The sequence below is a fragment of the Petromyzon marinus genome, chromosome 13, assembly GCF_048934315.1.
Source record: "Petromyzon marinus isolate PM22_M1 ecotype Great Lakes invasive population chromosome 13, UKy_Petmar_22M1.pri1.0, whole genome shotgun sequence".
Lineage (NCBI taxonomy): Eukaryota > Metazoa > Chordata > Hyperoartia > Petromyzontiformes > Petromyzontidae > Petromyzon > Petromyzon marinus.
In genome coordinates, this window is record NC_133679.1 from 2944970 (window position 1) to 2957835 (window position 12866).

Below are 12866 nucleotides of genomic sequence, written 5' to 3' on the forward strand. Positions count from 1 at the left end.
TTCCAAGGTCTCTCCTTTGCAGTTGCCAAACGATAGTGTGGTAATCAAAAAACAAGGTGGGTGGGGAGGTGGTGGTGGTGGTTGAGTTTGAGCCGGAGGATAAGAATAGACACACTGAGCGGGAAAGGCAGGTTTTTTTTTGGTGGGAGAGGTTGAATGGGTCTTGCATGGATGAGTGGGTGAGTGGGGGGTGGGTGAGTGGGGGGGGGGATTTGGTTTGGCAGGAGCTTGAAGGGAGAAGCTCAAGAGAGGATCATGGGGATAGGTGGGGCTTTTTTTTGCTTGGAAGAAGAAGGCCATACAGTAGAATAACGTACAGTTCCCTATGTTTGTAACATATTTCACGTGGATTATAACTCCAGCTTGGGCGCTTGCAAATACGGTAACAACATTCCAGTTGATGAGCTAGTGCGTAGAGCAAGATTTAGGCTGAACATGGTGACAGGTCCTGGAGTGGGAGTCGTTTGTTTTCCTCATTACGAGCAAACCTACTGCAGAATTGCTTTTGATGGATCGAAGAGCACGAATTTGTGAAGTTTTATTTTGGTTAACGAGGTGAGAACTCAAAGAGACCAGGATTTTTTTTAAAATGCAAGCGTTACCTGGTATTTAAAGGCTTACTGTATTCCTGCAGTAAGCCAATACAGCAGCATTAGCGCGTAGTGTTAACCGAGTCAGATGGGCAGAGTGATCCAGGTGTCTTGTAACATCCCCCCCAATTAATTAACTCCTACCATTTTTTTCCATTGCACATTAATTTATGTTTTAAATAAACCTTACTTTAAAAATCCCGTTAAGTTTTCGATCATTAAATGGGGGGGGGGGGGGTCACAAGACATCTGGGCCATCCTGTAGCGTGCGAGTGAGATGCACTGGAGTATGATTAAACTATTTTAAAACTAAATAATTTATTTTATTTTACCAGGTAAGGTAACCCACCACTAACCCACCACTGAGCTATGTAGCTCTGTTTTTTTTCATAAGCGACCTGGCCACAAATGACAGCTCAACGAAGTGGCTTATCGTCATCACGTGGACATTTACAGCAGCCAAATACTCTAAACGCACCCTCAAAAACCCCCTACCATGCAAACCGTGCCGATGGCAAACATCAGGAGAACATTATTACCCTGGCAGTGATGGCGATAAGTTCTTCACACACACACACGCTAAGAGAGAGGCCTCCTGTTAAACGTGAGAGACTCCCGGCGGTAAGCTGTTGTTACTGTATAGGGCACCGACCTGGGCTGGCACGACAGGCGTGGGGGTGGAGTGGCTGGAACCACGCTCAGCCGCTTTGCCCCACCCCCACCCCCCCGTTTCTTTTGTTCAACCCCCCACCCCCCATTTATTTTGTTCACATCTCCTCCAACCCCCCAATTTATTTAGTTCACCCCCCCAACTCCCCCCCCCCCCATTTCTTTTGTTCACTCCCCAACCCCCCCCCCCCCCATTTCTTTTGTTCACCCCCCCCCCCATGTATATGAGGCTCGGGATATGTCTCCATTCCACACACCACTGGTGCTAACCATGACCAGGAATTGAACCCGGGGCACCTGGGTAGGTGGGAGCACAGTGGGAAAAACCGCCCGCTCCCCCCACGAAGGCACGCAGAGGCACGCTCAGAGAGGCGCGTGAAAGATGTTGGCTCTGTGCAGGTGACACCCCGACCCATCGCTTGACCAATAACACGACACATTTAGTGGTGCTGCTGCTGCTGCTGCGTTGACAGTGGTGCACGAGCACAAACAACAACAACAACAAAACTCAACGTGTTCGTCGATAACCCTGCCTCGCCTTAGACGGAGAAGTATATTAATATAATCTGTGACATTTTGGGCAATGGCTGTTGTTAAAATGTGTTTTAGAGAAGGGCCATTGACCCTAACGTCATCACCTTTTACATGGTTTCCCCTTTTAAGGCCACAGTATTATGAACAAACGCGTAGGAGTTTTTTGTGACTTGAACAATAGGCTGACAGTTCAAGCAGCGTGCATTCCATGTTGCCCTTGCATCAGGTATCTCGACACCCATTGACGGGCGTGTCGGTGGGGGTGTGGGAGTTGAAGAGACAGGATGTGGAACGTAGTCCCGATTTGTAAAATGTTAAATTCCTCATTTTGACCAAAACGACGTCGCCTTGTCAATGTCGGCTGCACACGTTTAACTATTGCGTGAACGACTAACTCACCAAACAACAAATACAGGGCGACTATGGACATGACAACTGCAAGCGGCAACATTGCTGTACCCCGTACAGCGGGGTGACATCGCACAAAGCCTCCCATTCATTCGCAGTAATTACAGCCATTGCGAATAAGCTGTCAGTTTTAGTTTTACACGGATGAGGCAGCCCACTCGATATGTAGTCAGAGCGAAACCCCTGTCACATGTCGATGCTGAATTCAGTCATGAAAAGTCCTCTAAGCCACCGGGTGAGGATCTTTATTGGTCAGAATTTGATGGATACGTTGGCACGCGTGAATTATATATTTTTTGTAAACATGACAATCTCGTTGGGTGGTGGAGGGTTAATGACATAAAAATGTGACAAACTGCCACCGCGTGGCCTAACCCCAAAAACAAATATGGATTGTAAGTTTACACTGCTATGATATTGACATGAATCAGTCTTAACAGAAATCAATGAATGTTAAAAAATATTGACCTGAAACACGGTCACTGAAAATGAAAATAACAAAAAAGCACAAAAAATTACAAAATGAGCTCAGCAAAATGTAGCCCTTGAATAAATCAAAGGCGATGGGAAGAAGGCCAAGGACGATCGAATTACTTTCCAAACTTCTGTGATTGTCCTCCACCTAGCATCACCAGCAGGTTCCATTTTCACCAATCACCAGACGTGTGCATTGTGGGACAACGTTGGATGCACTGAAGAAGAATGTTGGTTAAAATGTGGAAATATAAATCAGTGAAGCCACTGTTTAACAGCGTTGCCACCTGTCCTGGTGTTAGCTTAAAAACAAAAACAGGACAATCTTGCCAACTCTCTGGAAATCTCCCCAGGACATTAAAATAAGAATAACAACAATCCACCACTCAAGACAATTCATTTATGGGTAGCGCTCCCTCGTCTGGTATTGTGGGATATTCTTTCCGTGCTATGTCTGGCATTTTGTACCTCAGGAGGTGGCAACCGGGCATTCAACCGTATTACATTTACGTGAGCTCACAGGTCCTCCTCTGTGATTGCTTCGCGTGGGTGGTGGAGCAGGCTTACCTGCGTGTCCTCCAGCTCCTTGTGAAGGGAGACCTTCTCTGTTGCCAGTGACTTCTCGGCTTTTTCTGCTTGCTTGAGAGCATCATGAGCCCGTCTCAGTTCTCCCTGGTTCACAGACACAGCATTGCCACACGCACGAGGTTAATGCATTTGCCCCATATATTCGCAAACGGTAACTTTGTTGCTGTATTCTTAGTTTTTTCGGTAAAGTCACGTTGAAGAGAAACAACGTGACTTTACCGAAAAAAACTAAGAATATGAATTACTGCAGTCACGAAAGCTTTAAATCAAAATTTGTTGCTGTAGTTTAATGTGCATGTTTTGATCATGGTCATCATCATAATGATCAATATTTATATTAGATGGGGACTAGCAATATATGCCTCGATATCCTAACTCTCAATCTCACTGTGCAGGCCTTAAAAGTTTGAATGTGTAATAAGATGAAGAAAATATACAATTAATTCAATACCAACTGAGATCTGGTGTAAAACCCCCAATATATTTTCAAGTCTATTTGTACAGAAACACATTGGGTAATTACTTACTGTACGTCTTGTCCAGCTGACTTAAATCACTCACAAAACTTATTTAGGTGCCAACATATCCTCAAGTGATAAGGTTTCAATGATCTGTACCTTTCCCATGACACTTGGCACCAAATCACGAACATACAAATTTTGCAAGCAGGAACACCACACAAACCAGGCTCTCTGTAGAACCTCTCCTGACCACACCAGGGGTGTGAAATTTCCTTAGCCAGAACCAAAGAGATGAGCAGAGCTCAATATTTTTCCATTACACTTGTGGCCTTTCCCTCGCCTGTTATGCAGGAGATGGTAAGTTCGATCCCGACCCTGACGCCTGCTGCATATTTGGAGTTCGCATGTTCTCCCCATGGTCACGTGGATTTTTCTCCGTGTCCTACCGGTTTTTCCCTCCACATTTAGAATCAATACACGTTTAAATTATTTGGCTTCTATACATTTCCACTTGATAAGCCACTTCGTTGAGCTATCATTTGTGATAGCCAGGTCGCTTCTGAAAAAGGGCTACGTAGCTCGGTGGGCCGTACCTGCTAAAAATAAAAAGTTAAACAGCAGTCAAAACTAATTCCGCTCAAGAAAATAATAATGATCATCAAGTCAAATAACACGAGTTTCACGTGAGAGTAACAACCGAAAACATGCGCAATTTCTAAGACCAACGAAAAAAGTGTGCGTACCTCAAGGGCAGACACCCTCTCGCTCAGACGAATGATCTCGGCGCGCAAAACATCCGCGGTGTGGCTTGTGCTGGGTCTGCTCGCCCCGGCCGGTCCTCGATGGGCCTCCCTCGCAGCAGCCTCCGTTGCCTGCAGCTGCTGCCTCTGCTGCGGCACGGCCTTGTTCTCCTTCAGCTGCCAATCACTCTGGTGAAAGCACAACGGGACCGAAAATGATTGTCACCAACTGCTGTCGATGTCCTCGTGGCCAAACGTCATCAAGGTTATATACCAGGGGTCGGCAACCTATGGCTCGTGAGCCAGATGTGGCTCTTTTGATGACTGCATCTGGCTCGCAGATAAATCTTACCTGACATTTCTTTAGTTGTATTCAGCGTTCAAAAATATTATATGGCTCTCACGGAAATTTATTTTAAAATATGTGGCTTTCATGGCTCTCTCAGCCAAAAAGGTTCCCGACCCCTGTTATATACCATCCGATGAATGAGCATGAGATACATGCAAAGGCTCGGTGAAGATTAACCTGCACTTATCATCTCCCTCTCTCTCTCTCTGTGTGTGATGAAGAAGGGCCATTGTCCCGAAACGTTTGCCATTATATAATTGTTCCTCTTTAGGGGCATTGTTATTAACGAATGTGATGAGTTTTTTTGTTATTTGTGCTTGTGCCGCACTGCCAAAGGAAGCGTCACGTTTTGTTTTGGCAAAAAAATAACTATTCTGGAGAGACAAGTGTTAACTTTATAAGTATTTTACAACTGTCGTAATTACCGAATAACTCTGAACTACAGTCCACTTCTGAAAATGCCTTCCTCGCCACGCTATCGCAGGTCAAACTGCAGGTGGCGCCATTGCCATTAATTCGATCGGGGTTATCGATTGCCTTAACGTTGTGGGGTTTTTTTTTTAGGATCGATCCTCTCGCTCCGCCGACGAAACACGTGCCCGATCTCACGGCAAGGAGAGTGTTCGAGCGACGGAACCTCCCGCACGGAACCTTTGCCAATGGCTTCCTCTCGTGGGCAAAATGCAACAACACTCTAAGACAGCGTCAAAGGCCGCAATTGTTGAGTGAAGTCGATTTTAGGGGATAAAGTGGTCCAATGTTTTATTGAGTATATCATTATTTTAAAAACAGCACTCATAAACGGATCAATTGTTTTAACAATTGCAACGTCAAACTAAGACGTGTTTTTAGACACGGCTGAGGACGCAATTCAACGGCCTCGACAAATTCGTGTGTCTAAACCGGAAACAAATTATATTCAAAGAGGTGTTATGAAGAGAAAAACATAATGGGAATTCCAGCATGCTTTGCATGTTAATATGACATCATCATCCCTTGGGGACATTATGCACGCAGACTTGCGATGACCGGAAGCTCAACACAGCTGAGATTGTGGCAATTATTGTATTTGGCCAGCAGTACAACCAGGCAACTGCAAACCGGGATGGTCTTTGTTCAGACTCATCGACACACTTTGGCCACCATGGCCTTCTGCTGTCATTTGTCCCTGCGGAACTTAAGTTGACGAGCCCACCTCTTCACCGTGAGGACAATGCTGACCCGCCCATTCTGGACATCTGCGAAAAAGAGCTTCATAGCTCATCGGATTCCTCCACGTAAGACAATGGGTTTGCCGCCTGTTCTGGTTTGCCCAGGGTCCTCTTATTTGACGTCGCCTTCCTGAGAAATTTGGTAAGCCTTCCAGGGACATCTAAAAGTTCCGTTGTTTGTCAGTTGCAAAATAATAATTATAATCATACACGACTAAAGACAACGCATTCACGTGTAGTTCTCCCCTCTTCCAGTGTTAGACATCCTTCTTAGACAGCCTTCTACCCCGCCTGGAATATAGGTCGTGGGATTCGATCCCGACCTGCAGTATATTTGGAGTTTGCGTGCCTCTCTCCCTGTGGTCGCGTGGATTTTTCTCCGGGTGCTCCGGTTTTCCCCTCCACATTTAGAATCAACGTCACGCGTTTAGGGTAAGCCACTTAATTGGGCTATCATTTGTGACCAGGTCGCTTGTCTGACAAAGAGCTACAGAGGTCAGTGGGCATTGCCTGGTCAAAAAAAAAAAAAAATATTCTTCCCACGACATTTGCCGAGGTTTTTGTACGCCAGGGTTGGCAACCCCTAACTCAGGATCCCCGCTCACATTGGGCGAGCGCGTGGGTCACTGGACGCGCGCACAGATCGAGCAGATCGAGGCTGCACGTGTGGCAGCTGTGGCAGGCTGCCCCCTACCCACACCTGCCCGGGCTGGGCACAGATGAGGGTTGAGGCGGGGGGCGGGAGGGTGCATGGAGAGAGGCGGTGGTGGGGTAAGGGAAATCTGTCCCGATGTGATTTGCAAATGAGAGTGCTCCGATCAATCAGATCAATTACGTTGGGGCGGGGTGTATCCCAAACTGTGGGCCCTCACCCCGAGGGGGGGAGGGGGGGGGAGGTTCCTGTTGACCCTGTTCATTGATATTAAATAAATAGGTACCCTGTCGGCTTAATTGCCGAAATAAACTAACATTTAGGTCCGTCGTTTGTCAGAATGACTTGCGTCCAGACCTCTCACATCTCAAGGCTATGAAGCCCGCAGAGTGATACCCCACCACTCGCTCTCTGTGAGTTGTGGGTGGTGGTGGTGCTACCACCACTCGCTCTCTGTGAGTTGTGGGTGGTGGTGGTGCTACCACCACTCGCTCTCTGTGAGTTGTGGGTGGTGGTGGTGGTGCTGCCACCACTCCCACAACCCAACTGCTGCGGCCCCATGTGGGATTCTTTTTGGCCGCGCAAAAAGGAGGTCGCACGGTTGAAAAAGTTTTCAGAACCCCTGATGTAGGATGTCAAGTTTTATTATTGCTTCCACGTCAGCATCAGAGCCGGCGGGGAGTGAGTGGTGGCGAAGGGAAACGCGAATTCGTGCGAGCTCCGGTAAGAATGTTTGTGGGATTATTTTATATTATTTTATTAGGGCGCCGCTCCAAAAAAAAAATCTCCCGCCGCCTTGTCACAGCAGCCTGCGCGGCGAACGTGATGCGTGAAACTCGCCGCGAAAGGATCTCGTTGTCAAGACACCGAGCGCGTTAAATCGAATGCGACGAGGCGACTGAAAGACGTTTCAGCTGAAGGCTTCCACAGGGCAGCTGCCAGGGGCTTGCGCGATCACTAGCAGCGATGCATCGGTGCGGAAGAAGACGGCTTCCGAGGGAGGACGCGATAAATTAATTACTTGAACTTCTTGACTGGGCTCTGTGTAGTGTAGAGAGTGGAATACTATTGGTGCGTATATATCACTGGCGTTCTTGTTGGGGATAGGAATTGTGGGATTTGAGGAAGGCAAGAGGAAGAAGGGACCATATCCTGGCAGGTAGGCAGAAAATGGGCCGAGTGTTTTTTTTCACAGGGAATGCCGGAATGCGCGGTTTATTATTGCATTCCGATTGACGATGTAGGCGTACATGAAAGTGGAACCTGCAGGCTGCAGTGTGCACACGTGGAATATGTTCTCAGAGTACCGACACGCAGTGCCCATATCTGAACTGGTAGCCCACCTCATGGGTGTCCAGGCAAGTGCACTGTATGTGCAGGTTAATCATATATCGAATGTGCAGGGACACACACACACGGCCACTCCGCACACAAAGGTAATCACTGCCTTTGTTTCAAAGATTGCACGGAAAATGTGTTTATGGATAAGGAGTTGCACGATACGTTAGTGATCTTATCCGTGGCATCACTGATAGGCATATCAATGATCCTGCTCGCTAACTTTTATTTTGTACCGACAGCCATGTCCCCTGCATTTCATTGGTGTATAAGCATTTTGGATACATGCAAAAAGATAACAGCACTGGAAAGTTCAGAGGACTTTGTCTGCGGATTTCTCAACAAATCTGGCTATTGCCAGATGAAGCGAGTTGTAATTATTGGCGAAACGTCGTACTCAGATGATAAATGTTGTGGATTTGCTCTCCAACACACCTGTGTGCTGTACTAGTAACGAAATGGCACGTCCTGCTTATGTAATACAACCTTACTAATTAGCTGTGTCGGGTGGTGGCGGGTTTAACAACACATTTACATTTACGCGATCTAACCCAAAAAAACCCTATATTATAGATGTCTTTCGTTTGCAAAAATGCAATATACACGGTTAGGTTTGGTTTGAACGACATCAATTTTGGTTCAGCTGAAGAGACATGGCAATGTGAGGGCTGATCATGGCTCAGCCATATTTAACAGGGCCCTGCACTGAATGTTGGTCAATCCAGCCTAATTGCAGACATGAATCAAAACCAAGACAAAGCTGTGTGCAGACATCCCTTTTGTATGGAGAGATATGAAGGCTCCCAGGATAAGGAAGCCATTCATTCATCACACAAATGGAACTTCTCTGCAGTGGGAAAATAAAATCCACGGTTGCACGTGTACATTTTATCAATCAGCATTGTAATTTTTTTTTTATAATTGTGACAAGACTGGCCACAGTGAGAATGATTATGGATGGCCTCTCACATGGCCATCTGGTTACTTCATGGGAAGTGCTGTCCGATTGTGTTATTAGTGGAAGAGTCTGTAATGTTGCTAAATCACTGGGCCAGTGGAGAGGTGCACTAATTTGGTCATCAATTTTTCATAACGCAACTGGAAAGAGCGATTAGGCACGCAGCGATTTTCACGAAGTATTTCCTTGCGTATTTATGTATTTGTGTATACGCTCTTGTCATAAAATTCACCACCTTGTGATGCACCGTTGATTCGGAAGGATTGGAAATCTCGGACTTTATTGTAAACGGTTACATTTTTAAGGTCAGGCGTTTATAATAAATAGATGCTACCGTTGCATAATACCAAGTCAAGTGTGCAATATTGTACCTAACGAAATCAGCGCACCTCTCCCTGCACGCGTGCATGTTCAGTGATATTATGTAACGATACTTCATCACGCTGGTCAGTGCGATTTAGTCAAGGCGAACACAAAGAAGTTGGGAGCATAGTACAGAAACAACATTGTATGTTATCGCACTGCTGACGAGGGAGTCGCATAGCAGCCTATTGCACCTGTTACGCGCATGGCGATTGCCCGTTCGAGTCCTATCTAGGCTCTAAATGCCGGCTTAGCTACCGAGATCTGATGAGATTGGGTGCATGCAGGGTAATCTGTGACCACCCCGTAGAGGCGGGAGTTACTGTAACACGGGGGGTTGAAGGCGATGGTGGCATTAAGGGGATCGGGGGGAGTCACTGGGGGGGACAGCCACGCAAGTAGCGGTAACAGCAGCGACATAAACATTTCGTTACAAATGAAGTAAAAGCACAAAGACGTAAAAAGGTGCATCACCCAGATGTTGGATGTGCTCTCAGGTCCTGAGCTCCAATGGCCTCCGCAAGCAGAGAATTTTGCTGCTATAAATTTCCACTTGACGATAAGCCACTTCGTTGAGCCATCATTTGTGGTGGCCAGTTCGTTAATATCTCCGAGCCACCGTGATGATGATGAGAGAGACATGTAAACTCCAAATATGCAGCAGGCATCAGGGTCGGGATCGAACCCACGACCTCCTGTATACCAGGCGAGGTCGTTAACCGCGGCGCCTCAACACCATGGCAGCAGCATCCACGAACTGAAATGGACTGCGATCCTGAACGATTCCCCCGCACACGGGCATCACCTGCTCGAGCCGCACGCGAGGGCTCCGCAGGTGGTTCTGCGCCGCTGCCTTGGTAAAGGTGTCCTGTGGGCCCTCCGTCAAGCCTCCTTCCGCTTCCAATAACTAAACGCGGGACGCAGGAAAGAGCAGCATATCAGACTGGGTGGTGATGTACAGTGTTTCATTTACATCAAGTCAATCGCTAAGGGAGCAAATATAAAATGTGCTCAATTGCGTGCCGCTACAAAGTTCTACAGTGCAAGCGCCTATGTGAAATGTTTACGACCGTGTGGTGTAAAAGGGACCGAACGTGAACATTTTGCCTTGCCTGAACACTCCTTGCGGAACGTGGCAGGGATGGTCCCGTGCCTTCAAGTATCGTGGTGTGAGGCAAATTGCGATGGGGATTGCCGATTGAATTTCGCTGGGATGGATTTGTACCACTGACTTCTCCGCGATCTGAATCCGAGCCAGATGACTCCAAAGCCTCCTCCTCCCCACTGGGCCTATCTTCCCCTCCGCGGCTCAAGACGTGCCTTCTCCCAATTTGTCCCCCGCGCGGTGATTTACGTTGGCTCCTCGCAGGCGACCTCGCTGTCCCCCACGAATCTAATTTATCTGCACACACCCGGGTTTGAGGCACTGCTGAGTTGTTTCGCCGATCTGCCTCTATGGCTTCGGTTTCATCGTGATGATTCAAAATTGTCCCTTGTACTTCGGCTATTCCGCCGCTCTGGGTGTCCCATGTCTCTGGTAATTGCTCGAATCCTATGTTTGCCATTATCTCCTTTGGTTCCACGTCATTAAATGACGCTTTGATTCCATTCAGTGAAGAAGAATGACGTGCTTGGCCAGCGCTCTCAGACTCATCCTTAACCCGTGACGCTCGGCCGTCCGTGCGCAACTGCGTTTGGCTCTCCGTCACGTCCGTGTCATTACCGCCTCCTGCACCTTGAGCTTTCACGTCGACTTCTAGGCTCCAGCTCTCCAATTGTTCGTCCACTGGCAAAGAATATATTTTGACCAGGTCCTTCACTAACCGCTTGGATTTGAATTTAGCGTCGCCCTCCAACTGCTCCGGAGCTGGCTGGCTTTTGATTCTAGCCCGTATGTGTGCCGGTTTAATCGTAAACTGTGGCGCCCTCTCTCTTCTCGAGGCGTCCACCCTCTGCTTTGCAGGCTCGTTGGCCGCTTGCGACTGCTCGCCTTCCGACTGTGAACTCAAACCGTCGTGCGTGCCCCTCACTCCTCCTCCAATCGGCACCGTTGTCCGCGTTGGTTTAGCAATCCTCGCTTTGCTCTCTTTCCTCGCCCTCGTCTTCACTCCGGCTCTGCCGTTCGCTTTCAGAGTATCCCCACCGCGCCCGCCATCCGAATCGGAAGAATAACCCGAGACGTTCCTCCCGGGAGAGAATGGGTAGGAAGTGACCGACTCGGAATGCTGCCTCGGTGGGCCCGGGCTCGAGGGTACAGATTTGGCAGGAGACGCGACCCTTGCAGTCTTCGCTTCTGAACGTGCACTGACGGGGAACACATCGGTCTGCCGGCACACATTAGGAGAGCACGTCGGACATCGCTGAGGGCGGCAGAGCAATTTGGCAACGCTCGTTGCCTCGCAGTAAGAATGGCCTGGGTTCGATTTTAGACTCGGGCGCCTTTCCGTGCGGCATCCGTGCGTTCTCTCCCCCGCCTGCTCTACGCGGGCTTCCTCCAGGTTCTCCAGTTTCCTCCCTGAACTCAACAATCATTCAACGTAACCGGGATTGGCCGAAGCATCCCAATGTGGAAAATGCACCTGCAAATTGCTCAGTTTGGATTGCACGTCGTGGCAACATCACCACCACCCCCGACGGCAAACACTTGGCAAGGAACTCCTGCAAGAGTCTTGAGACTCGTCGAGGCTCTTTCGGGGTAAAGCATAAGTAAAAATAATAACAACTGCTGTCACACCGAAGCTCAATGTGTAAGTCGCATATTGCCTCTTTTTTATTGACTAATTATTCATGAACAGGTCCCCATTTGGCTCGTGCCTACGCGTTGCACATGAGCCTTACTCATTTTTGTATCGTCTACAAGAGCTCCAGGTTTCCGTGGTGCTGCCGCCGCCGCCGCTGCATGGCCCTCGATGTGTGTTTGGGTCGTGTTGTCCGACGTTTCGCTCCGTGCGGTGGGAGCTGTGAGATTTTTCCCACCCGGAAAACTGTAGCGGATAGTTTACCAATCGTGTTTGTTTACATTGCTTTGTTGGTGTTTTAAAATCCGTCGATTGATTTATTTATTTTTTCGGAACAGATTCTCATTTACTATAGGAAATGTTTAATTTGTTACTCGCAGAGGTGAAATGGGTCCGCAGTGAAAGGTCTCGTAAGCAAAATGAGGCTATAACGCGACATTAGACTTCTCTGCGTACTTTTTGGTAGGCGTCACAGAAATGATTCATATCATGAAGGCAAACGTGTGACAATATACTCGATCATTTTGGCGCCACGTTACGGAGTTGCCTGTGTTACACAAAGAAACACAATTTCCTTAGTTCACCCATGCATTGAAATGTAGACGACTGCTGAGCCAAATTAAGAGGAATTCATTCTAACGTGCGTGGCTTACAATGCATTCTCGATATAATATTGTGGCCCCTTTAACGGCGACACAACAGCCGGACTGCAAAGAGTAATGTGGGGCGCTAAACATTACACTCGACTAGTACAGCCTGGGGGGGGGGGGGGAGCTTTGTGTCCCCCTGCCAG

General features: G+C 48.0%; 1 protein-coding gene across 7 annotated transcripts in view; it reads right to left on the reverse strand.

The window, feature by feature from the left end:
• The window catches only part of LOC116942218 (uncharacterized), a 66314-nt gene that overhangs the window by 24669 nt on the left and 28779 nt on the right, over positions 1-12866 (reverse strand). For 6 of the 7 annotated variants that reach the window (XM_076066797.1, XM_076066796.1, XM_076066799.1 and 3 more), the window contains 3 exons: positions 10141-10242; positions 4468-4653; positions 3243-3347 (listed from right to left, as the gene is read on the reverse strand). In XM_076066797.1, coding sequence (XP_075922912.1) covers positions 3243-3347; positions 4468-4653; positions 10141-10242 — 393 coding nt within the window. The remainder of the gene's footprint in view (positions 1-3242; positions 3348-4467; positions 4654-10140; positions 10243-12866) is intronic. The other variant, XM_076066798.1, reaches the window with a different exon arrangement.